Genomic DNA, 27,327 nt, shown 5'->3' with positions numbered 1-27,327 from the left:
TCGGAGAACACATAGGTGAAAGAGTAGAAAGATTAAAATTTTCATTCTCAATCACCTAACATTTCAAACTTTTTCATTCAATACGCCATGAGAAGGGTCATGCTTGTTTCTCACTTATATATGGATACAAACTATTTTGTTTTAACTTTTGTTTTATCTTAACATTGTTTTGTTTCAATGTCATTGAACCGTCAGTTCTCTTCATGGTATTCCTTTACATTTCAGATAATCAAGCTCTTGGGAAAAAAAATGGGTAAAGAAACAGAAAGATTAAAATTTCCAACTTCGCAACTAAGTAAAATTATTCATTAAATCTATATCTGTTTCAGCAGTGATATGAGAAGAATTTCTCCAATACCCACCTTGCCGTTCCCCCCAGCTCCTCTACACACAAACTACAACTGATTTAGCAACAATGGAATTGGTTTGAGAGATTGAAACTCATACTTTTTCAGTATGCTTTGTAACTGATGTTTTTTTATATTTTAGATAAAGCAACTCTGGAGGAATATAGAACACTCCTGTTAGATTCTACTACAGAAATGGACAGCATAGAATCTTTTCACACTGCTTTAGGTAAATGTTGTGTACATTTATGTTGAAATGTGTGACTACGCTGGTCTCTTAATTTGCTTCAAGTCCAAGAACTATTTAGGGGTATTGGAAATTGGGATGTAATTTACTATCTGTACATGAATGTGTCACAAATTCTGTCCCCTGAGAATGGACGAGTTGTATCCAACTGTCTTGCTCAGCTCAGGCACCTGCATGGATAATATTAATGCTACAGGATTGAGAATCTTCTTAAAAAAGAAATCGCAGCGACAGTCTAATTCAGATGTTGTTGTAATTGTAATTAACAGAGTCCAGTTACCCACAGAGATACAGCAACAACTTGCTGTATATATATATAATATAGTCTGCTTCATGCGGGTAGCATCTCGGAGCAATTAAAGATTGTAGATTTAACCACGCTTCGCTGATGCAAGTGCTATTAAGAAAGAGAATGACTGTTACAAGTCAATATGTTGTTTCGGCTCTTTTCACAGCTACAGTTCGAAAGGTCTTGAGTCTCTACCAGTTTCCAGAGCAGAGTTCCCGAGCATTCCTTCCAGTCTCCTTTCTCCCTTTCCACCCCTCTGACTGCACTCCGTTCTTTACAGAGCTCCCCCTCACTCAGACTCTGCCCCCCTCCCACACCAAAACACAGAAATCCTGTATAATGTTATGTAGATAAACACAGCAATTGTTCTGCACCAGCAACAAATTATCTTCTAGCTGTTATTGAAAATAATTTGTCGGCCTGAAAGACTTGTCTAAAAATCTCATCAGTGTATTGTCAGTACTAAATGTCACATTTTTACATTATTCAGCCCCTTACCCAGGTACATTTAAAATCTTTTTCATTAATGTAAGCCTGTATATTAGTATTTTAAATGCTTAGAGGCCTATATAGATTGTGTCAAAACTCTGTAAAAGCAGAGTGCAGGATAGTCCTTTAAGGAGACAAGCATCACACTAATAGCTCATGTGGTGTGCTAAACATCATCAGCAGGTAATTAGTGACTGGAACAAGTTGCCAGTAAGGGTGGTTTATAATCGGTGTTGACTTTATATTTCAGGTAAAAAAAAACCCCAAGGGCATTTCTGTCTGATACCACTACAGAAACATATACACAATATTTTGCTGATTTAAATAAATATTGTATATATTCATTTTGATCAGCCATTTACTTTATGCCTTTCTAGCAAGGTGGAGGAGGGATGTGTTTCCAGGGTCACCTCCTTGATCTGGTGATTACCAGGGCCTCACCATCTCATAAGTTATCATCGCCGATAAAGCCATCTTTAATTACCGATAAAGCCATTAATTCATTTCCCTTAGCTCCTTTGCAACCCAGCCCACCTCTTTCTGTTGGAAATTGGGATCTTTAACATCCACTTGAATAGACAGTTGGGGCCTTGGTTCAACTTCTCATCTAAAGGACAGGACTTCCAACAATGCAATACATCCCCAGCACTGCACTAGAATCTCAATTTAGACTTTGTCTATGTCATGATGTGGGGCTTGAATCCCATAATTGTGAGAATTGACTCAGAGGTGAGAGATCTACCAATTGATCCACTCTACTTTATTGTTTTCTCTGTTTGATGGTGATAGAAATGCTTTTTCAACGTACTTTATAATTGATGTTGCTTTTATCTTTCAGGTAAATATACACCAGAGGAATTCAGGGCATTTCTGCTTGATTCTGCTACAGAAACAGACAATATACAATCTTTTATTGATTTAGGTAAATATCTTGTATATTTATTTATTTTTGTTCAACCACTTAATTTAAGGCAGTAGCTATTAAAATATAAAAATATAAAAAGCCAGAAAGTGCAAGAATGAGCTCTTAATGATTTGGCACTGTGTTATTCATAGTTATTATTACTTTTGTATTTCAGATCAATTACTTCTTCAAAAGCAGGGAATTGTGGCCTCAGATATTGCGGTACAAACAGAAAATTTGAAATCTTCACCCTCGTATTCAGGTAACACTAACAAGTCTAGGTCACTTCCTTTATTACAAAATCACCCTGGCCTGTTAGTCTGGGTCACTTCGTAATTAATAAAGGCTCCTACGTGATACTTCGTGCGAACAGGGTCCACACATTGAAGAAAAATGTAGACAGATTTTGTAAGGAGGGGAGCATCAGTAGCTGCAGAAGCTGTTATGCGATGTCCCTTGCAGTGTGTAACAGGATAAAGGATTTATCAATCCTCTCTGGTTAGTGGTGTCTCGGTCCTAAAGAAACGATATACATCTATATAGTGTGTTTGTAGATCTCATTTAGTCTTGGACTAGATTGGAACTGCTAACGTTTTGCAGTTAGAAGAATATATCAAATGCAAGATTTATTATTATTATATAATACCATTACAAACTCAACTGTATTTCCAGGTTTTTTCTTTCTCTTATCACAACTCTGATTTTTTTAGTGAAATGTCTTTTACTTTATTTCAGCGGTGAAAACCGGTCAGCAGTGCACTACGCTGGGACCTGAAATCTGTGTACAAATGCAGTTTCTTGAAGCTCCTGGTAATTCATTCAGTAACATTTTACTATTTTGCTTTAGCAGTGCATGAAAGATATTTCATTATGTAAACCCTTAATATTTGTTGCTTTAAAAGAGCAGCCTTCACTGTTTTTCTTATATTGCAGTTAGGGACAGTTAGTGGTTGTATCTTATCCAGATACTTAGCTGCTTCTTCCATTTCTTTCAATGGCTCTGATTGTGCTAAATGCTTCTTTGCATGTCGGGCAACCAATATTGTCGTCGTTGGAGACTTTCACCATTGTTTTTAGGTACTTCAGCTCCTTGTTGACTGTTGCCTTGACCCTTTTTATTGAGGGGATGATATCTTACATCTGCTATTGCCACAGTACACTGCTCATTTGCATCCCCATTAAAGGCAAGATTCTTGAACTCCTCGTCTTCAGCCAAGGTCACTATGTATCCAGCTAATGTGTTGAAGCAGAATGAGGCGCATCTTTCTTGGGGGAATAGTCTGATTGCTTACTGTATTGTATCTATTTCCAACAGCAGTGTGCAGAGGCATTACAGATGTAGTCTGTTACTTTGAAAAGGAACACTGTCCCTGTAGAATACCCAAGATTAGAAAGGTGACACAATTACACCGTGTTTAAACTTTCAACTTTATACATTGTTAACGCTGGAATTCTTTCATACATTATTTTCATCGTTTCCAGGATAAACTAAAGTGGATCATTGTTAAGCCGACTATTCCAGAAGATGCAAATGGGAAATTCTGGTAAGTTCTGAAAGTAAAATTTGTGCAATCTTAGCTCCATTCATTGTAGTTTGTAACCGATACTCTGAGATGTTACCTTTTTGAAGAGCACTATGTAAATGCAAGTTGTTGTAAATGGGACAAAATATGGCAGGAATTGCAAATATCATAAGAAGTATTGTGTATGAATTTTGATTCTATTTACTTAAAATCAGTGCCCATATTAACATTTTTAATATTCTTTGAAAGTATTACCTTACCAGAGAAAGGCAATTATGAATGTGCTGAAACAGGACTGAGATGGGAATCGAAATCCAATGCTAGAATCTTTTACGAGTATAACTCCTGGGATGACTATATTTCTGATGTGCAAAGAGAATGTTGGATAATCGGAGGACCATTGTTCAACATTCGTGTTAGTTATGGTGATATTGCTGCTGTTCATCTTCCTCATTTCATTTGTGAATCAGGTATCTTGTAAAGTTGTATATGTTTAATATTTCTCTGATTGTTTATTACATGCGGTGGTCTGTTTTCTCATGCTGTATATTACTTCGTTAGTTTGACATTAGTAAAAGGTAAAAATGTCTCCAGTGCTTCACAGGGAATTGCTATCAAAATCATGACTATTTGTAGGAAAACGCAGTAGTCTTGCCTCGAGTCCCACAGTCATGAAGTGAATGACTAATTTAAATGGAAGAATGTTGGGCAGGACATTATTTTACAATAGTGTTATGGGATCTTTAATAACCACCTGAACAGGCAGAGCTTAGTTTAACCATTGATGCAACGGGTACTATCTTCAAAAATACAGTGCTCCCCACCCCCCACACATGCACCGCTGTAGTGTCAATCTAGATCCATGAGCTTTCGACGGGGGGCTTGAACCAAGAGCCTCATCACCTAGAGACAAGAGTTACTAACTAAGCCAGAAGGGCATTACAATCAGTTGATGAGAGGAAGTACGACTTTCTAAAGGCTTTGTTTGGTCTTTTATGGTGTTTTCCAAATTTTGCCTATTATTATGCTGTATGCACATTGGCTGCCACGTTTGCCAACAATTACTGCACTTGACAGCAAATCTCAGTGAAGCAATTTGAAATGTTTTAGCATTATAAGCACTATATTAAAGCAAAGATTATCCATTTGTTATTTTTGCTTTGCTGCTTTTCCAAAAGAGTGCCACAACCACCCAATGCCTTATAATGCATGTTTGATCAAAGAACTAACTTGCTATTGTTGCATGAGCCCAGAAAATTTCAAAGCTTTGAATTCAGATATTAAGTATCTGATCAGGTTGCACTTTCCTGTGACTATTAATTGTATAAATTATAATCCAGTTTGATAGCCTTACCTTGATTATGGGATGTAAATATTTCAAGTAGTAATAGTTCTATTAGGGAAGTCAATTATTAAGCATTGCACTACATTTCTGGCCTTGATACATTACAATCTTTAAGAGCCTTAATTGCCATCCATACACCTGATATGTACTGGTGCAGCCTCAGGCTCCAAAGTGAAGTGACTTATTTTACTGTGAATGTGGTGTAATATACCTTATTGATGCAATTGATAAAACTTGAATATTCTTAGGTGCAGGGGAAGCAATACATTCTGCGAGATATTGTATTGTGTGCCTCAGAGATGATACCTTAGTATTGGAAAATCCATCAGAAATCCATTTATCTCATGTCGTGCAAAGAAATCAACCGTTGACCTTGATGGGTGTCATCCTTGGTCAGGTCCATCAGGTGGCTATTCATGCTGTCATAATGATATATCAAACATTTCGAGCTGATTGTTCAATTCTTCATGTCTATGTGTTACCAAATGATGGCTCATTAATACAGGTAACTGAAAATATTCAATTTTTATATTATTTTTTAACAACAACAATAAGATTACATTTATATAGCGTCTTTCACATCAGGAGAATGTCCCAAGGCACTGGACAGTGTACAGCATTTCAGACCCGAGCTGGGGTCAGGGGGGGAGAAGGGAGGGGAGGGGAAAGGGTGGGGTGGCTGGTGGCATGGTCGAAGAGGAGGGTTTTGAGGCGGGACTTGAAGGAGACTAAGGAGGGGGCGAGGCGGAGTGATAGGTGTGATTTAACTATGGAAAGTTAAATATTTCAAAGTTAATACATAGCTTGTGCATTTAAATGAAACTTCAGTAACAATGAGACGTTGTACTGTACTTGAAAATATTTGTGGATTTTGCTACAAAACCTTAATGTTTATAGTTGTCAAACTAATAGAAATAATTAATAATCACTTTCGGTTATCCATCTAAAAATAAGCAGGAATTTTTGCACACTTCATACGCACCCTCGCCAGCCTCTACCGGCTTCCAATAACCCAACAGAAAGACCAAGATCTTCAAACCCTAAGTTTTACCACTCCCTACCATTGCTATCCCCTCCAACCTAATTCTCCCTGATTTCAGTGGTTCTTGCCAGACCAATAATGAATATGAATGTGAATCTAATTAATATGTAATTAATTAATATGAATGTTGCTTTTCTGTCAGTGTCAGTGATAATTAGAATAGAGCATCTGAGAACTATTTAGGTGCAGATTACTTATTGTGGTGTTTTTTTTGTATTTTGCTTTAAAATATAATCATATAAGGAAACAAAAGTTATCTTTTTCTAACTCTTTTCAGGCAGTTGACTTGCAGGAAAAAGAAATAAGGTCCCTGAAAATTCAAAAGCCTCCACAAATAACATCAGTTTACTATGGCAAGAAGTATAGGCTGACATCCTTTTCAAATGTAGCTATAAAACCACTGGTAAGCGTCTTGGGTCAACAATCCTCCAAATAAAATTGGTCACTCAGGCATATAACGTATTGACAGATCAGAATTTATTGTGATAAGTTTTTATTTACTATTGATAGATTCTTCAAAATGAATAGATCCTTGAAACAATTAAAAAAAATCTTGATTCAAATACAAAACTATAAGGAAATAATTATTTTCATTATTTTATTAAAACAATTGTCATTGTAAAGTCAGTTTATCGGTTTTCTACAGATAATTGCCATGTTATTGCTACACCGACTGTACCTTCATTGAACACATGTTCCTGTGCATTATACTCTCTCAAATTCTTGTTATTATAGGATATAAAATTCAGCTACTTCAGGTATAAACAACAGCAACCATTCCATGAGGTTTATATCCAGGAGTCGAAATATAGCATTAAGCTGTGTTTGACTGAAAGAAGCAAGCTCAATGTGTTGTGGGAAATATTGTTACGACCAGGTCAGTGCTAATGTACCTAAACTCAGATATAAAATAAACATGCATAACCATTTAAAGAAAATAATAGTTTGGGGAAAGAAATCTGTATTTTCTGTTCATTCTATTTCATTAGAATGCAATGCTGTGTACAAATTGGCTGCCATATTTCCTTCCAATACAGATTCACCGCACTTTGCAAAAAAAATTGTGTAAAGTGCATTAAGACATCTTGATGAATGGGTAAGGCTTGATATCAAATGCAAAGATTATTATAATATGTTACCTTTGACACATATGGGTATCTGGAACTAGTTTAAAACGCTTCTTTTTATCCTTTTAAAACAGCAGCAGTCATTATAAACAATATAATTTACAGTTCTCTAACCATTGTGCTTTTCTTTCAGATATGTTTAAGAAGTTGAAAAGATGTGTAGACTTTGTTCATAGACACAAAAAGGAAATAATTTGTTGTCTCAAAACAATTCAACCTATCCTGTTGCATTTACGAGATACAAATGTTATCACTAAATCTGAAGAGTCCGAAATTGTCACTCATAATGTAGAAATTCAACAAAATAAAGCCATGCTTCAACTAGTAATGAATAAGGGAGAAGATGCAGAAGATGAACTGTATAAAGCATTGCTAAAAAATAATTCTGACTTTGTGCAGAACTTGGAATTTAACTACTCGTACAAATTATGTAATAACTGTATAAGACAATTTGGTTTAACAACTGTACAGCCAGGGAGCTTCTCTGCAACACGTAGAACTGAAGGAATGTGGTTTCTTCATGTGGTTTGTATAATTTTTGGTATAATTTCAGGTTTTCTAATTGGCTACAGATTTTCTTAAATGTTGGTTTCTGCTGCACTAAAATACAACATATTAGAATCATCAAAACAGTTTTATTCACCAGAGAAACAAATCACTCTTCAGCAGAAAACAATCTTATTAGATCCTCAATTTTCTGTTCCTGAAATAAGAAATAATTTGCATTTAATATTGCACATGTTAAGCAAATAATACTATGGAGCATTTTTAAAGCTGTCAATAGTGAACATTTTTTAATAGCTATTAGCATTTTTCCATGGATATTTGCATAGCAAAAAATTGCTGCAATTGCCTAGTTTTGAATATTCAGTTTCTATGACTCAGTCATTAAAGAAGGTCTATACAACTCCTTACCACCACAAAATCTGCCACAAGAAACACTTTAAAAGACTTTTCCGATTTGGAATTTCTTGTGATCTAAATTTTTTTTTGTGGATATCAAACCAACTTTAAGATCTATTTTTTAAAATAAATTCTTAAGAAATGACAACACTTAATCAAGAAAAATAGGGTGAAATGAATTGTTTTACAAAAGTGACTCAGAAGACAGGAGGAATTTAGGGAAACAATGCAGTAGGAGAAATGCGGAACAGACAGATTCAGCCTTAAGTAAGGGAAAGTCACAGAGTTTATTTGCACTGTCCATGCACAATTCAAAGAGTTTAAATTGTTGGCGGCCAAATTAAAAAGTGAAGTAAAACATTGAAAGTTTTGTTAGGGTCAGTGATATTGATTTTGCCTCTGTGTCAGTGTAATGTAGAGAAAAACATATACTGGCTTGTATCTGCCCTATATTCTCTTTTATTTTGTTTACTTATTTCTTACCATTTTGTTGTGTATATTTTGTCTTGAGTAAAACTATTGTATACAATCCTTTGTCCTGAAACAGTGAAATGAAAGCCTGTTTGTTCCAGGCTACTCTGGGCTTGTTTGTATCTATAGGAAATCAGCACATACTGTATGGGCTCAAGAGCAGGAAGGCTGGGTGAGGTTGAAAGTGGTAGCCCTCTTTACAATACAGATTTACATTTATATAGCATCATTCACATTGGGAGAATGTCCCAAGGCCCCTGACACCTTGCTTTGCACTCAGCTATACTTAAGCAGGTTATTAAAGCTCAAACCAGAGGAATTTACAAAATTGCAACACCTTTGTCAACAGGAACTCACCTTGTCTGTTGCTTGTCAATTTTTACTGCAAATCTTTTACAAGGAAGGGATCATGTGTCTCCATGGCTCTGTAAAGCTGCTCTTGGGCATGTGGCCCTTTTTTCATTACCATTCGCACTAGTGTTTCATTACTTCTCGTACGTTTTGGATTGATACGAATTTCCTCTTCTTCATCCTCGTTGATCACTTTTTCTTCGAGCAAGTGTCTAAGGTAAGGGTCAATTACTCCAAGTCTCTCAATGATACTTTTTTTGTGCCGATTAATGAACTCCACAGCTGTAGAAACAGTTCTGTATCAGACACAGCCAGGAGTATAGATATTGTGACAATTTAAAAAAATGTCTTTTGTGCAAATTTGCTTAGAATTAAAAGGTAAAACAACATCTTTTTAAACAAAAGTCTTTGACAGTATTCTCTGAATCTGCACAGTAGATGAGATACAAGATTGCTTTTTGACTCAGCACAATATTAGGAGTACTGTACATCTAGTTCTGGTTCTCACCACACAATAGAGCAGTGGTGGCCAACCCCAAAATGGTCCGTGGGGGGTGTCAAGAAGTGGCCCGCTCAACATTCACATTAGCCGAGGCTATATTTTATTTCCATTTTTTTTCTTGATTGAATATTTTTCGTTTTATGCCATAAATCAAGAAACATTCAATCAAGAAAATTGTATTTTATTGGTTGGCCACCACTGCAGTAGAGGAACACCTCGGAGATAAGTGACTACAAAACACTTAAGATTTCATACCCCAATGATACCTTACACTGCCTCCAAGATGAGCCCTGAGAATTAAAACATTAGTAAGAGGGGGTCTGCAACAGCAACAAGTGGAATTAGGATTGCAATCCACTTTCCTTAATAACAACAGTGAAATTTCCCAACAGAGATATAAAGTTACCATTCTGTTCCTGCTATACTTTTGTTAAATCCTAAATTCCTGCATTTTAAACTTATTCCCATGCTATAGAGTGAGCCACGTAACATTGGTGTGAGTGTGTAAAATTAACCCAAGCCTCTGGAGGCAATTTCCACTGCTTTTATATCACTAGCACTATAATCTACTTCAAAGATCTAAACAAATCAGATTGGAAACCACTGGTGTTTATGGCAATTCTGTTACAGAACAAGGAATGTTTACCATATTCCTTGGAACTGTGAGTCCAAAATAAAAGCTGAGCTGCATCCCAATTTGGCACAACAACAAACTACATTTGTATAGCACTTCACATCAAAGTGAATGACCAATTTATCTGAAAGATCATGGACCAAGACACCAGTAGAAATCTCTTTTCAAATGTGTCATGGGATTGTTCATGTCTATTTAAAAGCAAGTATTGTTAGGTCTGAAAAGTCAACCATTTCTGAGCAAATCAGACATTGCAGTTGTCAAAACACTCATCCCAACACCAGGGCTTTTGACTAGAATAAGATGACTTTAACAATTACCCTGCAGAAAATCTCCAAGACTTACCAAGGTTTGCAGTCAAAGGTACTTTGGGAGGAACTTGAAGCTCCACTAAGGAAACAAAAATATATTGTAGTTCATGGCAATTAGAAAGGTTTCTCTGAGAATTTATTCTAATTTGATTGAAATCAAGATTGGTTCAGATTAAGAAGGCCCTTCAGCCCATTTGATTTCAACTTTCGAGAATATCCACCCCTGTCATCTCCCCATCACAACATCAAAGTATATTTAAAATAATAACATAATCATGGATTAAATTACTTTGGGGTCAGCCAAATGGACCATAACAGTATTTTCTAGTCCCCTGCCATAGGACATTGGTATGTTAAACTGCTACACTATGGATGGATCATTTCAATGCTTACTTGGCCTCAGCAAGGTCACCCAGAGAGGATCGCTCTTTTTTTCCGGCCGTAGTTTTAACTCGATGCTGGCATTCTCATCTTGGCTATGTACTTCACAGTACTGTTGGCGTTGATCAGACCTCAAGTAACAGAAGTTGATAGCCTGCAACAAAAGTACAAAAAAAGACTTTAATTGTGCAATATTCTCCTGGGTGCATCCAGACAGGAGATTTTCCTGGGTACAAGATGGTTTTCAACCCAGCCATTTCTGCCAAACTATCGGCAACTGGTTATAATGACAAGGTCCTGCATTTATATAGCACCCTTCATGCGGAATAGTGTCTTGGAGCGCTGAAGTGGTTGATAAAGAGAAAGCCTAAGATGGTGGTTATCTCAGAATCCCTGCTCAGTCGACCATGTGTCTACAGAACCCTGAAGGGGTGGAATCACTTCAGGCAGCTGCTAGTCAATCAGGGTATAGCCAGGTCAGAGGGTGGGGCAGTGGCTGAGGCTGTACAAAAGCTCTGGCCAAGCTGCCCTTTCTCTGAAACTTGCATCTAAGAAATGGGTAGCTCTGAAAGGTTTCCCTGGATTCTATGTGGGGCCCCTACTGTTTCACCTTCATCAACAACATTATACTAATATTAAATAGGCACTATTGCCAAACATGCTGATTCCACTAAAATTGATGATCTCACAAGATTAGTTTGGATGAAGAATGCCCTTCTAATTTTGATTTCATTCTTCCAGAATATAGTCTGCCCGTCACAGAATCAATATGGTTGAGATCAGTGTCCTTTCATGCAATTTCTCTTTTCAGGTCAAATCTGTCCCTCACACCAATAGATGTTTCTGAAATAAGCCATCCACGCACACTGTAGCAGCACTTACTGGTGGAAGAATATTGACGTTGGCAGGGCTGGTCAAGAAATAGGTTTTGCCATAACTGAGTGATTTTATCTGAGGAGGTTTCTCAATTTTCATAGCACCTGATTCTTGCTCGTTAACTGCCTGCAAAGAGACTCAGTGGTTAGTATCCTCAAGATTCATTTTAACCTTGAATGATTTGATGAGTTTCAGCAGTAGAGAGAAATTACCTTTATTATTGAGCATTCATTCGGTACAAAGTAGACGTGGAGGGTTAATTCTCCAACCATCCGTGTCCGATAAATCATTGCCAGAGTGTGAACAGGGAACAGCCGCGAGGAAACCTTCGAAATAACAACACTCAGCAGAGAAAAACTTGGTGCCTTCAGTTCCACATGGCTGCCATTGATTGCTGATGGGTTCATGAGTGAATAGTTCCCATCTTTCACATGAATAATTTTCAATTCATCCTTAGGTGTGCAACCTACACAACAAAATGTGGTTTTCCATACTTCAGTGAAGAATATTCTCAGAAATGATAATTCTTGCATTTCATACAATGCATCACATCATGTCGTCACACTCTCAAAGTTCTTCACAAGATTTAACTTTTAAAATGTAGTGACTGTATATTAGTAGGCAAACGTGGTACAGCAATTTCCTATAGCCATGTTAGTAATGACCAATTTTATCTGGGACATTGCTGGAGAGGACACCTCTTTTTGAATAACGTCAGGAGATCTTTAACGTCCACACGAACAGGTGGGACCTCAGTTTGATGCCTTCTTCAAAGGTGGCACCTCTGACAATGCAGTGCATCCCCAGCATTGCACTGGAGTATTAGCCTATGGTGTGAGCTCAAAGTCCCTGACTTGTGGCTTGAATTGGCAACCCTCTGAATGCTGTATTGTTAGTGGTGCCTTCCTTCAGATCAGGCATTAAACTGAGGACCCATTTGCCTGATTAGGTAGTGGTTAATCTTATCCCATGGTATTATTAAAAAATGAGGGAGTTTCTCCCAATAAAGCTCTCCGAGACACATATATGCACGCTATGTAAACTCCATTTGTTCTTGAGACATTACAATGGCAAACAACACTTATCAAATACAAAGATTATTATTATATCTCTAGTAAGGAATCTGTAAACAGGCTGTGCATATACAATGAGAATGAATATTCAACATTGCCAGTATGAGTCAGGACAACCCAGTTCCACAGTGAAGTTGCGCCATGTTACCTATTGAAGCTGTTGCAATGTATGCCATGCACAATAGCTACTGCTCCTATCACCTCTGCAATTAGTCTCTGTCCCACTCCAGTTGTTGTTCCATATTTTGAGCTCCTGCCAAAAGCTGTCCCAACAGTTGCACAGGGCAGCTGCAGCTGTCAAGTGGAACATGGATTGGGACTTGCGTTTATCCCAATGATTGGATTCACCCTTTAGTGGGTAATTATCAGCTTGAACTAAAAATCAAAACACTTGATTGCGAATGAAAAGTTTGAATTAAGAGGAAATAATGAAAATAATGTACCTTTCAAGCATAAAAAATGAGGCAGGTGAATAGCTGTGACCTGTCCTTTTACGTGGAAATCAAACAATGGTCCACAGATTTGCAGATCGCTATTCATCATAGAAACATCTTTCTTCCATGAGCCATATCTGTAGGAAATGATAGTTTTTGTATTGGTTTCCCATCTCAGTCCAGTCTTAGAACATTCATAATCGCCTGTACCTGGAAGAGAAACACTAAACAAAAATGATTAAAAAGGGTGTGAATTGTCAATTCTAATATATTGCACTATTAATATTTATCTGCCAATTTATGCATTGCTACAAATGACTAACAAATTATTTTGTATTCTGAAAGACACAAGTTCTCAATCTAGACTAATTTGCTTCTTCGTGGGGAAGGAGACAGACTCATGAGCTTTGTTAGCCACCCACCACAAACAGACTACTTCAGCAGCATAAATCAGTCTTCGTCCATCCAAAACAGGATAAGCAAGCAACTATACATACCTTAGGAATAGCAGAAAATGTCAGCAAATTAAACCAGGAAAATCAGAGGCAAATGTGAAAATGTCAAATGATCAGGAAAAAAGAAACCAATTGTCAACGATAGATAGAAAACTGTAAATGTTTTACATGCAGAAATTAGAGAGGGAGTAAGCTGAGAGAGGACAGCAGGAAGAGCTTTAGCTTGCGGGTCATTAAAATATACAACAAAAAGGAGGAGGGTCTGTACAGACCCCATACACTCCACTTAAGACTGCCTGCCATTTTGACCACCGATAACTTTTCTCTGCTTCCTTTCAGAGGGGGTTATGTATTTCTCTTACCCAAGTCGAAAACTGCTGCTTGCGGAGATGTTGTACGCAGCTGTGAAAAACAATGGTCTTGGCCCCCTATGTATATGGCCACTGTTTTACAGTGACACAGATTGAACCGTTGGCTGGCAAGGTTAAATCAGGTATGCAAGGAAAATGGCCATTTGCTATTGGAACGGAACTGTACAAAGCTATACAGCTTTGGCACTGCCGAACACATTGTGAGGGGACAGTCTTAAATCAGATCAAATTTTATCTAGGATGAGCATATTGTGGGACCTTCAGTATGGCACTTGCTTTCTCAGCGTTCAACTGTGCTCTGTTATCTCATGCCTCAAATCGCAAATTACCTTTTTTTGGCCAAGTCCTGCATTGCTTCAAAGACTAACAAAAGTTATTCTGTTTTCTGAAAGAGACACATTCTCAATCCTGTCTATTCTTTGTGGGAGACTTTGGAGTGAGCCTGATTGATAATGCACAAAAATGATGTCAGCATCCATCACAATTAATTCACTTTACAGAATATTCTGTGAAGTGCTTTGCGAGGTCTGAACGCCATAAGGAACACTATCAAATGCAAGCATTATTATTATTAGATATAACCGAGAGAGAAGAGGTCAGAACTTAATCATTCAGTGTTAGATTTTGCTTTATTTTACCTGAACATCATCTCATTTTCTGAATGAACTTTGGGTTCCACCATAATCCATTTTGATGAATCCTTGAAGGTAACATGGAGAGACGTGAAACACCACCACAGTTAACTGGAAACAGTAAAAGACTTTGCTGTTTATGCACTTACCTCTTCCCCACAAAGCTCACAAGAAATTCTTTTGTATTCCTCAAATTCCTTGACTGGTCTTCTCTCCCGTCCGGCTTTAGAAAGTAGAATAATATGAATCAAAATAAACTAACTTTAGTGTCCAACAATGTGCACAGAAAGTAACAAAAACTTTCATGTTCTCACAGTAGTGATAGCATGAGGCGCTGGGGGGGGGGGGGCGGGGGATTAATTCTGATCATCTTGTACAGATGTACAAGTACAAATACAAATTACTACAAGAAAAATGTGCAAGGGGATGTCGATGCTGTACACAATGTCCTGCCCAATGTCAACCCAACTCCTTCATACTTGGTGGATGAAATGGATATTAATAGGCTTCATATGATTGTTGTTTGACATCTTGCCAAATTCCAGAGCCAGCGGGGCTGCAGTACTCCAGGACATTGCGTTGCTAATGTCAAATGGACGTTAAAAATCCTGCACCATTCGAATCGAGAAGGGAATTTCTCCCAGTGTCCTGCTCAACAAACCCCCAAATAAAAACTGGTCATTCACGTCATGGCTGTTTGTGGGACATTGCTGCGAGCACATTGGTTGCCACGTTTGCCTAAAAACACACAATCATTACACTTTGCAATACATTCTGTGTTGCGTTTTGACAATGTGATAAGGCACTGTAACAAAAAATAGTAATATTATTTTATTATATTGGACTATGAAACTGAAACATTGCTGAGTCAGACGTGTCAGCAGTAATCCACCGCACCTCTGGTGAAAGTCCAGCCTGGCTTGTCAGCAGGACTGAGGGAGGGGCAGACGGGGAGCAGGGATTCTTCCCACTCCACTCCTGCTACCCCGCAAGCTGAAGCCCTAAAGGGTAGGATAATCCTAGTTAGACAAACAATAGTGCTCTCATCAGCGGACAAGTTTTCTTGACTGAAGCCTCTTAACAGCACTGCACTGGAGCATCAACCTCGACAGAGATGGATAATCAGAGATTCCCTTGGCTACTGATTGGACAGATTCTGAGCAACATGGGTGCAGTTTCCTCACAGAAAACCCCTTCTTTCCCCAGTGATTAGAGTATATCTTTACAGTATATTCTGTGGAGCGCTTTGAGATGTCTCGAGGAAATGAAAAGATGCTGTATGAAATGCAAGGATTATTATCACAGAAAAGCAGGGTGACAGTCCTCATCCCATGAGTAAAAAAATCATCAAATACTGTAATCTCAGAAGCATTTTAAATCCAATGCATGAGCAACATTTGTAAAGATATTTACCATGGCAAGATTCTACAGATATGGAGCACAAGCTGAAAAATAATTAATAAAGAATACCTGTATTGGAATGGCGATTGGCAGACTTGGATTTTCCTACACATGAGGCAAATACATGTTTCAGACATATATAATCTTAATGGTAATCCTCAAATAAACAAGTAAAAAATGTTACATCAGTAGCTTCAATCAATAATCTTTACTCTGAAGTGCTATATGTTTGACTAACTCACCGCAACAGAAAAAGACCTACCATAAAAAGTAGTTTAAAGCTAATGGAGATATGTCAACTGTCTCAACCACACTTCCAAAGAAGCAGCACAACACAAGGTTCTACATTCATAACTGTACTCTCTGAGCCATCCTCCTGATGTGGTAGGTCTACATAAATGTAAATTGATTGTATCGTACATTCCTGCAGTGGAATTGAAATATCCAGTCACTACACTCTTCAATTACCTCAAACTTCCTTGCTCTGAGAGATTTTTCAGAAGTCAATAATTTTAATGATGTTCCTCATACAATAACAAATTGTTGATCTTTACACACAGTTTGCTTAAGTTTGCTTATTTACTGAGATGTATATAGGATTTCTGGAGATTTACATCCCACGCTGTGATGCAAAAGCCTTCACAATATACATCAGCTTTCAAGAGAGAGACCACCATTATAGGGCAATGGTTGCATCTCAGTTGCACCTGATCTCGTGCAACAGTGGAGAGCATCTCAAGAAGCTTTATTTGCATTTGGGAATCGAACCAGGTAAAAGATTTGAAATCCTTTTTTTATATAAAGAGGTGCTTGAGTCACAATAGGATTCTCAATTTACTTCCAATATAAAATGTAACACACACGTTACCAAGAAACCACACTGTCCAGTACATCCTGTCAAGAGCCTTGAGACATTCTGCTGATATGACATTCTATCAAATGCAAGGATTATTATTATTACCTAAGTATATGACATCATCGTCAACGACTGAAAAACAAAACACAGCAGATTAGGTAGGGTCAATTCACAGATTCTTAACTCTCATCAACTATACAACACCTAAATTATTATTATCTTGTGGGTAAATTATTTCAAACAGGCAGACTATTGAATTAGTAACTTCTTTCATTCTCAATCAATTGTTCAGCCTGAATGGAGTGGCTGATGAAGTCCTCAAGGCAAATATTAGCAAAAACATTAGTTTGTGTGTGATTGCCAATGTGCTTGATAGCATGTCTTCAATAAATATTGCAAATGGAAGGTTACCTGTATGAAAACAATTTTGTAACTTGCTAGCCAACATGACCGCAGGAGGCGTACTTTGTGTCTGTCTGACGAGCTTCAAAAAATTTAAAGACAAATCCATCCAGTCCCATTTGCCTGCTGTTCCCCAAAGCCCTGCAAAACCTTCCTATTTAGATCTCCATCTAGTTCCCTCTTGGAAAGCTTACATGGATCCTATTTTAATCACCATGCCATGGGATCTCCACATACTATTCATCCCTTGTGTAAAAAAAGCTACGGCTTATTTCTTAATTATCTTAAATCAATGGGCTCAACCCATTGACTTGCTGACCAGTGGATATAGATTCTTCCTATTCCCTTCAGAATTATGAAGGTCTCCTTCAACCATCCCTGCAGAAATCCAGCTTCTAAATTAAGACTGAATTTCTCTTTTGAGTCAGTTAACTGAGGTTTTAAGTGGAAAGAAAGAGAAAGATTCCGAATCGCAAAGAAAATCATCACCGGTCAGTTCAATCTCGATTATCAGCAGACTCAGAACCCAGTTGGAAGTGAAACCACCTGGGAGTAATGGTGGCCTTAGCAGGACAAGCAGTAGGAAGCACGCCAGATAGTACTTCCAATGCAAGTTCTGCGGTTTCGATTGGCAGTGCCCCCAACCCACACTCTGGTGACACTGGCCTTGGCTCTTGCCACCCTGCGTTTAATACACTCTGGAATTACATAAGTGGTATATGTCGCTCTGGCAGACCAAACCAAATCACTGCTTTGGTTCGCTCTGTCCTGGGGGAATGCAATGACAGGAGTCACACAGCAAACCTTTCCCTGTTCTGGAGAGATGAAATTAGAAGAAATGGATTTATTTACTTACAACGCTGACTCGCTTTAGCTGAGTGTTCTTCTAAAGTCAGTGCGTCCAACGAATCGACGACACTCATTGACCTGAAACTCATTCTGTGTCGAGGCTGAAACAACATGGAAACATAGGTTGAAAAACAATATTTTCTGTATTTTCTGCAGATAGTTTTCCCGCAGGAAAAAGGCAGAGCCGTTCCCGGTAAACACTTGGGAGACTGGGGTTGGATCCCTCGCTTCCGTCCTCCAGGAATTTGCCAGCAGAGACTCAGAGTAGCTGCTCAGTATCAAACCTCTCCTGAGGTTTAAACTCAGCACAGAATCCATTTCATCAGCCACACCAGGTGGTTTTCAGGCAATGGGAAGTGATCAATCACAACCACAAACAGTTTTTGGCCTGTTCACACTCACTCTCTCCCAACCAACTTTAGCACAGATTTCCAGCCAATTTTTAGCATCCCTTCCAGCTCCACTTTCTCACCACTGATGAAGTACAAGTGAATGTGGAGATCCAGTGTAGACTAGCGTGTGCAAGAAATTTTCTTTAAATGACAAGGAAGACAGGCCACACCTTTCATATAGATCTCCCCGCTTATCAATTTTTCCCTCACTTCCTGATTCTTTCTTAACTATAATCTATCCCACTGAACAGGTTTTACTCCAGAATTGGCTCCTTCTGCTGGATGTTTATGTAATGTACAGTAGCAGATTGCAGAGTGCACAGAGTTTCAATCCATACTTGTGGCGGTGTGGTTGCTTTTATGTATTGCAAACGTTTCTCCCACAAAATGTCAATACACCTTACAGTAGATTCTGTGAAGTGCTTTGGGACATTTTCAACAACAACAACTTGTACTTATATAGCACCCTCCATGCCTAGCAATGTCTCAGAGCACTTCACAATGGCGGAGCCTGATGCCAAGCCGGTGGTGGTGGTGGGGGGTGGGGGGAAGTGACTGTAGGCGCAGTCGAAGAGGAAGGTGTTCAGGCGCTACCTGAAGTTGGCGAAGGAGGGGGCGAGGCGAAGGGGTTGAGGGAGGGAGTTCCAAAGTTTTGGGGAGTAATGACTGAAGACACAGCCGCCGATGGAAGAGAAGAGGATTCGGGGGACACGGAGGACGACGGACCTAGCAGAGTAGATGCAACGGATACTGCGATGGGAAGAGAGGAGGTTAGAGAGATAGTGGGGGTGCCAAGGAATGGAGGGATTTAAACACGTTTTCAATACGTGATAAGGTGCTATATCAAATGCAAGGGTTATTATTTCATGCAAATCTGTGCTACTCACCAGGAACCTAACAGAGAAAACCTGTGCTGTCCATCTTGTGAGGGCTCAAATGACAAACTAGTGACTCTACTCCTTGGGGTTGGGTTTGGGTAGATAAGCAGAGGCTCTTTGCAGCTTTGCTTGCTCCAACGTTTGAGCTCGGATCCCGAACCCTGACTGTTCAACGCTTTGGGACGTCCTCCTGATGTGAAAGGCTCCCAATAAATGTAATTTTGTTGTTGTCACAATGCAGAATATAAACTCTTACAAAGAACTACAGTATTAACACCAACAGAATTATCAATCACTTTTTAAGAAAATGTTAAGTCAATCATAAACCCTCAATTCCCTCTCCAAGTGATTAGATATTCCTCGCCCCCTCCACGTAATCAGGTGATTCTTTCCTCTCTCGCCCCCACCCCGCTACAGTGTGCGATGATGTTGATGTTACACCCCCAGCAAGGAGGACATGGAGAGGATTGGTGTGCGAATGTGCAGTGTATCATTGGAAATGGCTCAGAAAACAAAGTTTTGACTCTTTAAATTTGGTAGGGGCGAGTGAGGCAGTGGCGTTATGAGTTGTATGATTGTTAGTACAACTAATGCAGATAAATTGAAGTGGATTTAATGGGAAATTCAACTTGGGCAAATGTGTGACTTGCATCAAATCAGACTTATACGAATTTTACAGTAATACAAGTAACCTTATAATGTGTTCAGGCTTCACATTATCACATTTTCTCAATTCCAAAGAACAGAATTATTCAGTGAATGTTAGAGGGTGAGGGGTTTGTGGAGAAACTTTTTCTGATTCTCAGTTGATGAGTAGAAACATCAGCAGCAGAGGAAGCCTACTCTGAACAGAAGTTAAGAAAGTTCAATAAAAGAAACTGGCGTATTTTCAAGTTGCGCCTGAAGACCTTCCCCTTTGATCGCGCCTACGGTCACCTTTCCCCACCACCCCTGGCTTGGCATCGAGTTCCACCATTGTTAAGCATTCTGGGATAATGCCTGGTGTGGAAAGCGCTATTTATCCAGTTTATTTCTCTTTGACCGTGCCTTCAGCTCCCCTCTCGACTCTCTTCCCCCTCCTCGCTCCCTCCCTTCCCTCCCCTCACCCTGACCATTTCCCCCCTCCTCGCTCCCTCCCTTCCCTCCCCTCACCCTGACCATTTCCCCCCTGCTCGGGTCATGACCCAACTGTGCAGCGCCTTGGGACGTCCTCCTGACGTGAAAGGCGCTTTATAAATGGAATCTTGTTGTTGTTGTTGTTGTATTTGTTAAAACATGTTTAATACAGTGTAAGTTTACGTACAGGTATATGCAACCATAAATGTGCTTATTTGTTACTCTATTGGAAATTGCACTTCTCAGGAGATCCAGTGTATTAAAGAACAAAGATGCTATACTTCTAGATGATATGTGAGAACTAAATATCTTTATGTAATAAATAATTTCAGTGACATAATCTGCAATCATGGGTCCACTTCCATATGAACGTAATTCCAGGTTTACTGCTGTTCTAACCAGACCTGGGGTAGAACCTTGGTACCTGGTTTGACCCTCAACTGTCTTCCAAGTCTTTATCCTAGCTCTCACGTGCTCAGCCTGCCCTCACCCCACAAAATTGCCTGCCTCCACACTATCTCTCCCCCAAGTCTGCCAATAACCTCATTCATACCTTCATCGTGTCTCCAGGCCTGTATTCTAATGCCCTGCTTACTGGACTCCCTCCCCAGCTCCTATCTACGACTGTTTGTGGGACATTGCTGTGCGCAATTGGCTGCCGCGTTCGCCCACAAATATACAGTCAATTCACTTTACAGTGTGTTCTGTGAAGCGCTTTGGGACGTCCTCTCGACGTGAAAAGCGCTATATCAAATGCAAGGATTATTATTATTATTATTATTACACAAGCTCCCTACACAATGATCCCAAATCTCCAATCCTTGTCCTCTTCCATCACCAGGCTATGTGAGCCGATCACACCCAAGTTCCACTGGCTCCCCACCCTCAGTGAATCAAATTCAAGATCCTTTCCTTCATGTTCAAATCCCTCCGAGGCCTCACACCACCCTACCTCTGTGACACCACCAGCCTGGGCAATCGCTCTGCTCGGTTAACACTGGGCTGCTTCATGCCCGTGTCCGATCCAGTTTATTATTGTTAAAACTTGCTTAAGCCAGTATAAGTTTATGTACATGTTTCACCACCCACAAAATAGTTAATTCACTTTACAGTATATTCTTTAAAGCGCTTGGGAGGTATCTCGAAGATGTGATGGGGCGCTGTATCAAACGCAATGAGCATTATTATCCACCATTCTGTCCCCGCTCTCTGGAATCTGGAGGACTGTTGACCGGGTTGTATGGAGAATCGCCCTGTTGTCTTCCATCCTTTCAGGCAACGCATTCCAGATAATAATAATAATCCTCGCATTTGATATAGCGCTTTTCACGTCGGGAGGACGTCCCAAAGCGCTTCACAGAACACACTGTAAAGTGAAGTGACTGTATATTTACCAACAACTCGCTGCGTGGAAAATTTCTCCTCATCTCCCTTCCTGTTTCTTTTAACAACTATATTAAATCGGTGTCCTTGGGTTTCCCGCCCGCCCGCCCGCCCGCGGAAAGGGTTTTCTCCGCGCGCACCCTATCGAACCCCCTCATCGTTTCGAAAACTTCGACCGAGTCTCCTCTTAACCTTTCTGTGCTCCCGGGAGAATAACCCCGGCTTCCCCGGCCTCTCCTGATAACCGAAGCCCCTCGTTCCTGGTGCCATCGCGGTCAATCTCCGCTGCGCCCTCTCCAAGGCCTTGACGTCCTTCCTCAAGTGTGGGGCCCAGAACTGAACACAGTCTCTGGCTGAGGCCCAACTCAGCTGTTCATAAAACAGCTGTATCCACCTGTCCCGCCATCTTCACCGGGTTCGTGCCCACCACCTCCTGACTCAGTGGCGAGAGTCACCGGGACCACCACCGACTCGACTCGACAAATCCTCAAACGCTTCGGGGCTTTTTTTTTCCCGCCTTTCGTGCAACGGTCAGGCGCCACCGCAGAGCCTGACGGGTAGGCGGGCGGGTTGGGTTGGGCGCGAAGCACTGTGGGACGTGTAGTTCTCGCCCCCCCCACCCCCTCCCAATGCCCGTTGCTCTCCGCCCGCCCAAGCGGAAGCGCACGACAACTCCCAGAAGTCTGTGCTCGCCTGAACGGCGGCCCCCCCCCGCCCCGAGTCCCCCGGATGTGGCAGTTGCTGTGGCGCGGCGCGAGCGTCCCTTCCGGGGCCGGTTGCCAAGGGGGACGGCCGCTCTTCGCCGGGGCCGCCATGTCGTTGGGCGGCCAGGCCCTGTTCGTGTCGGTGGATTACGAGGTGTTCGGGAAGGTCCAGGGGGTGTTCTTCCGCAAACACACGGAGAAGGAAGCCAGGCGCCTGGGCCTGAGGGGCTGGGTGCAGAACACGCCGCGGGGCACGGTCCAGGGGCAGCTGCAGGGCTCCGAGGACGGTGTGCGCGCCATGCAGGCCTGGCTCCGGCACACCGGCAGCCCCAGCGCCAGGATAGACGAGGCGCTCTTCGGCGAAGAGAGGCGCATCCCACGACTCGAGTACTCGGACTTCAGAATCATCAAGTAAACTAACGCCCGGCCCGGGATCGGCGCTGGGGAGACATTTACACCCCAACCCCCCCCCCCTCCTCTCTCCACCCCGGCCCCGGGGAACTGGTCTTCAACAGTACATACATCCCGAACACTTGCACCTCGATGTTCAATGTGTACCGTTGATGACCTTAATCGTTATTGCACGTTGTTGACTCTCCTGTTTCGTTCCAGTTCGTTTGGCTTTTTTTTTCTCTCTCTCTCTCGGATTCCCACCGCTTACACCATGGACAGCTCCACCCTCAACGTGTAAACCGAGTTAACGCGAGGAATCGCTGCCTTCGGCGACTCCCGAAGGTTATGCTCGTGGTTTAATTGTTATAATGCTTCGTTTCTCTTTGAACGTTAACGTTAACCCCCGTTGGTAGAAACCTCGAAGATAAATGTTAAAGTGCACATTTGACTCATTCGGATTAGAGTTGATTTAAAAAGGGTCTGGACGATGCTCTGATCTTGTAACATGTGGGGGGTGGGGGGGGGGGGAGAAAAAAGGGTAAAATTGTCTCGAGGTTAAATTCTAAAGAGTTATTTATTTGGAGTCATTCCAATTGTAAAAATGTCGTTTGACATCTTTTGCTTTATGATATTGACGATTTGTTGTCGCACTGATTAAACGTTTTCCTCAAATGCAAGTGTTGTATTTTGAGTTTGTTACACAGTATTTTAAAACAATACGATGTCATGGTAAGCAGGGCCTCAGTAGCCCTGTTCCTAAGCCAGGCGGGCGCGCAGTATTACATCTGACAAGAGCGCTACTAACTGAGCCGTTTGTGGGCAGTCAATGCTGTGTATGGTCTTAAGAGTACTTTCTACAAATAATGTATAAAACGATAATAATCCTTACATTTGAGATAGTGCTGCGATGTTTGGGACTGCGTCTCAAAGTGCTTCACAGAATGTAGCGTAATGTAGCAGCCAATTTGCACACAACAAACCACCATGAAGTGAATGGCCATTTTTTTTTATTTGCGGGTAATCGTTGACCAAGACACCATGTCTCAGCGCATGGACAGGTGTTGCAAAAGATTTGCATAAATATTTATCTCAATTGATAAATATGAGCAGTGGACCTGTTTCAGTTTATTCAGTTTCAGCGCCTTGGGATGTCCTCCCGACATGAAAAGCACTATACAAATGTAATTTGTTGCTTTTTTTAATCATTCCTTATAGAAGACTAAGGTGCTCACGTATAGCTGTATAAGTACTGCATGAGCTGAGACTGGAGCTGTGGCTTCCTTGGGACTTGGATTCATCCCAACAAATCAGCCAAAGCCTCCTCAGCACATGCTGTTAGGGCAACACCAGGAACACCTGCAGATTGAGGGAGGGCCAAAATAAAACTGATTGTTTCAATATAAAGTTTACTTCAAATTATTTAGATGAGAGAATGGAATTGTTAATAATTATAGTTAGTGCACAGATTCTGTGAGAGAATTACTGTTTACAGGAGTGATGATTAAGCCAACGAATAGTGATTTGGTTGGAATGATTATAATGTGAAAATAAGAATCCTTTTGCAAATCAGACAATGAATGATTATGAAAGACCTTAATTATTCTACAAATTTAAAAACAGTTTTTAACAGAAAATCTGAGGCGTTGATGCCCTACGGTGGGGACTTAATGAATATGAATAACATGTTTCTGTTATGATGACACCTCTCCAATGCCCCCTGACCTGGAAGATCACTATTACTACGAGCAGCTTGTGCTGGGATTACTGTGGATTTAGCACGGGTGGAGACAAGCCCTTTACCAGCCATGTCTTTGTATTCTCTACCTCAAAATATCAGACAGAGGCTGGCCAATTTCAGTGGCTCGCTCTTCATCAGCAATAAAACGCAGGACTGCGGAGATGGATATACCAATATACCAGGTGAGGTGCAGAGTTTTCCAACAGGAACCATCTAATACTATGAGATACGTATAAATCAACTTAAGACAGCTACACATTTCAAAATAGCATTGTTGTATTGCAGTCATTTCAGTACCAGTTGCATCTCATGGCCTATACAGGTACTCTGCAGCTTTGCATGGTTTTAAGGTAAAATAACAGCAATATGTCTCTAGATAATTATTGTTGACTCCTTCAGTGAGTCAATGATATCTGTAGACGGGGTTGTTGTCAGTGATTTGATAACATGCTTCCAAAACTCTCATTTTACCATCTTCCTATTTCAACATAAATCTGTTTATTAAATAAATTGAGTGTTCTGGCCTAAATCACCCTTCCTGTTAACCCCATCTACCTGTTGGTTCCCCTCTGTGTGAAGAAATGTTTCAAGTTGTTTGTCCTATAAAATGGCCCTGGATAACCTAGAACCTCTTGTCTTGTTGCCTTGGCATGTGCAAAAGTATTTTGTGGGTTGCTTTCTAAACCCCATTTAACACTTAATGTACTTCCATAATTGTCTTAGACTTTTTCTTTTCATAGCTGAAATGTCAGTGTTTTCTAGTAATTTTTCATAGCTAATTTTTCTTAAAAGAGGTGGATTACTAGATCCCTCAATACTAAATAGCCAAATACAGTATATCCATTTGCTCCAGTACCAGAACATGGAATCTAATAACTTGGAATGAGCAAAGAAACAAGGAAGCACTTTTCCTTCTAGATTCTGTCACTGAATGCGTTTAACTTTCCATTGATCTGATTTGTTTGGCTCTGAATGTGTTACTGCTCACTTTGGGGACACAGTGTGATTAAATCAGCTACTTAATCGAAATTCCATTTGAAATATCTTCAGTTGGAGGTGCTGTTCCTATAATAATAATTTGGTATATTGTCTTCCATGTCCAGAGGTTGTTCCAAAGTGTTTCATGGGATTTAGTGTGAAGTGGAGTGACCTGTGTATTTGATTTTTTTGAAAATGTTCTCCTCAGGATTTATAGTGAAAGGTAGTGAACGTGTTTATTTGTGGGCAAACACGACAGCCAATTTGTGCACAGCACTGTCCCACAAATAACCGTGAAGTTATTTGGGGATTAATTATAATTATATGAATTATAAGAGTCTTTTGAGGTTTGCTGAGTTATGGCATTTTGTGTTGACAGTTAATGAGATGGTGTCCAGCCTCACCCTGCAGACAGTTCTGTATTTCAACACCTTCTTCTTCCCCTTCTGGTGGGTCTCAGAAGTGATCATGCTTCAGATGAAGGTAGGAATTTGTTCACCTGAAAAATCTCAAAAGTTAGGGAAAGGGTCTGAGGATACATCATAGGAGGACTCGTTGACTCACGTCTCTTTGGTGCAGAACAAGTGAAGAAAACTCCACTTTACTTGACAATAAAGACATTATTTTATAATAATTACATTATTACACGGGAACCCTTAACATCCACTGAATCACAATTAAATCATGATTTAATGAGGTCAGCAAAGAGGTGATGATCTGGAAATCACTAACTAAAGCTTCCTCTCCTCAAACCACAGTACAGCATGTTACCAGGATATTACCAGTGCCTGCTTACTTTGGCAGTGGTAATCCTCACACTGATGGAATGTGTTCGCCTCTCCCTGGGATATGTGGGAAATTTACATGAAAAGGTAAGATTTGTAAGGAAATGACAATTTACAATTGAAGTATTTTGCCTTTAAGTTGTACTTTTCATAAGCAATTCTATTTATTTCTGCTGCGTTTGTAATGCTATTCCCCACATCCCCCCACCACCAACCCACTCTCCGCCTGGTTAAATCTGCTCTCTTTTCAAAAGCTCTATTTTCGGTGTTAAGGCCCCCAGAGGGAGAGTTGTTAATGTAACGTCACCACTTGGACCAGCATATTCCATCCATGTTACCTCTGTGCAGATACGTTGTATCCAGGCTGATGTTTATAATCATAATAATGATCCGTGCATTCAATAGTGCAGTGATGTCTTTCCGATTTGGTCTGTGCCTGCAGGTACCAGAGCTAGCTGGGTTTTGGTTGGTGACCTTTATTATCCAGCTGCCCATCATTCTCTTCCTCTTCACTGATGAAGCCATCATCATTCTGCCCCTGGAGCGGGCCATTCACATCCCCTACCTCAGCTTTGTGGTGTTCGAGGTGGTTGCTGGCTTCCAGGCTCTGAAGATGATGACTAACCAGCTGGCAATGCGCTTCTACCTCCAGCAGTTTCAGGACTCAGAGTGCCCCCAGCGGCCAGAAAGAAGCCAAGACATTGGTGTTCCCTATGGTAGCAACTCCCTTACCAGCATTCAGTAG

General features: G+C 40.4%; 4 protein-coding genes across 4 annotated transcripts; 3 read left to right on the top strand and 1 right to left on the bottom strand.

Moving 5' to 3' along the window:
- Window positions 1–267: 267 nt before the first annotated feature.
- LOC103184096 (NACHT, LRR and PYD domains-containing protein 1-like) lies at window positions 268–7,875 on the top strand. Its single transcript, XM_007901945.2, has 10 exons — window positions 268–576; window positions 2,211–2,294; window positions 2,452–2,538; window positions 3,012–3,086; window positions 3,592–3,671; window positions 3,759–3,820; window positions 4,049–4,269; window positions 5,393–5,649; window positions 6,464–6,589; window positions 7,867–7,875. Exons 1-10 carry the CDS (start codon window positions 471–473, stop codon window positions 7,873–7,875), a joined length of 1,107 nt encoding a protein of 368 aa, XP_007900136.2. The 5' UTR covers window positions 268–470.
- LOC103184066 (NACHT, LRR and PYD domains-containing protein 1b allele 2) lies at window positions 6,644–18,679 on the bottom strand. Its single transcript, XM_007901914.2, has 13 exons — window positions 18,618–18,679; window positions 18,223–18,316; window positions 17,070–17,096; window positions 16,178–16,213; window positions 14,857–14,930; window positions 14,714–14,775; window positions 13,259–13,473; window positions 11,955–12,208; window positions 11,749–11,868; window positions 10,879–11,020; window positions 10,520–10,564; window positions 9,045–9,320; window positions 6,644–8,016 (listed from the first exon to the last, which is right to left on the bottom strand). Exons 2-12 carry the CDS (start codon window positions 18,302–18,304, stop codon window positions 9,067–9,069), a joined length of 1,311 nt encoding a protein of 436 aa, XP_007900105.2. The 5' UTR covers window positions 18,305–18,316; window positions 18,618–18,679; the 3' UTR covers window positions 6,644–8,016; window positions 9,045–9,066.
- Window positions 18,680–22,720: 4,041 nt separating this feature from the next.
- On the top strand, window positions 22,721–23,758 carry acyp1 (acylphosphatase 1, erythrocyte (common) type). The gene has a single exon (XM_007886820.2). It carries the CDS (start codon window positions 22,798–22,800, stop codon window positions 23,101–23,103), a length of 306 nt encoding a protein of 101 aa, XP_007885011.1. The 5' UTR covers window positions 22,721–22,797; the 3' UTR covers window positions 23,104–23,758.
- A 1,128-nt stretch (window positions 23,759–24,886) lies between these two features.
- Window positions 24,887–27,327, top strand: LOC103184097 (transmembrane protein 17-like). Its single transcript, XM_007901946.2, has 4 exons — window positions 24,887–25,001; window positions 26,177–26,280; window positions 26,556–26,669; window positions 27,025–27,327. The coding sequence occupies exons 1-4, from the start codon at window positions 24,887–24,889 to the stop codon at window positions 27,325–27,327; spliced, it is 636 nt and encodes a 211-aa protein (XP_007900137.1).

The sequence above is a fragment of the Callorhinchus milii genome, unplaced genomic scaffold, assembly GCF_018977255.1.
Source record: "Callorhinchus milii isolate IMCB2004 unplaced genomic scaffold, IMCB_Cmil_1.0 Scaffold8, whole genome shotgun sequence".
Lineage (NCBI taxonomy): Eukaryota > Metazoa > Chordata > Chondrichthyes > Chimaeriformes > Callorhinchidae > Callorhinchus > Callorhinchus milii.
This window is presented reverse-complemented; position numbering and strand designations above follow the sequence as displayed.

Coding starts and splice junctions, on each gene's coding strand:
- LOC103184096 (XM_007901945.2), top strand. CDS start 471: ATGTTTTTTTATATTTTAGATAAAGCAACTCTGGAGGAATATAGAACA. Junction 3,087..3,591: donor GCAGTTTCTTGAAGCTCCTG/GTAATTCATTCA, acceptor TATTTCCAACAG/CAGTGTGCAGAGGCATTACA. Junction 4,270..5,392: donor TCATTTCATTTGTGAATCAG/GTATCTTGTAAA, acceptor GAATATTCTTAG/GTGCAGGGGAAGCAATACAT.
- acyp1 (XM_007886820.2), top strand. CDS start 22,798: ATGTCGTTGGGCGGCCAGGCCCTGTTCGTGTCGGTGGATTACGAGGTG.
- LOC103184097 (XM_007901946.2), top strand. CDS start 24,887: ATGTCTTTGTATTCTCTACCTCAAAATATCAGACAGAGGCTGGCCAAT. Junction 25,002..26,176: donor TGGATATACCAATATACCAG/GTGAGGTGCAGA, acceptor TTGTGTTGACAG/TTAATGAGATGGTGTCCAGC. Junction 26,281..26,555: donor TGATCATGCTTCAGATGAAG/GTAGGAATTTGT, acceptor CTCAAACCACAG/TACAGCATGTTACCAGGATA.
- LOC103184066 (XM_007901914.2), bottom strand. CDS start 18,304: ATGAGTTTCAGGTCAATGAGTGTCGTCGATTCGTTGGACGCACTGACT. Junction 16,214..17,069: donor CGATGATGTCATATACTTAG/GTAATAATAATA, acceptor CCTCATGTGTAG/GAAAATCCAAGTCTGCCAAT. Junction 9,321..10,519: donor ACCTTTGACTGCAAACCTTG/GTAAGTCTTGGA, acceptor CTGTTTCTACAG/CTGTGGAGTTCATTAATCGG.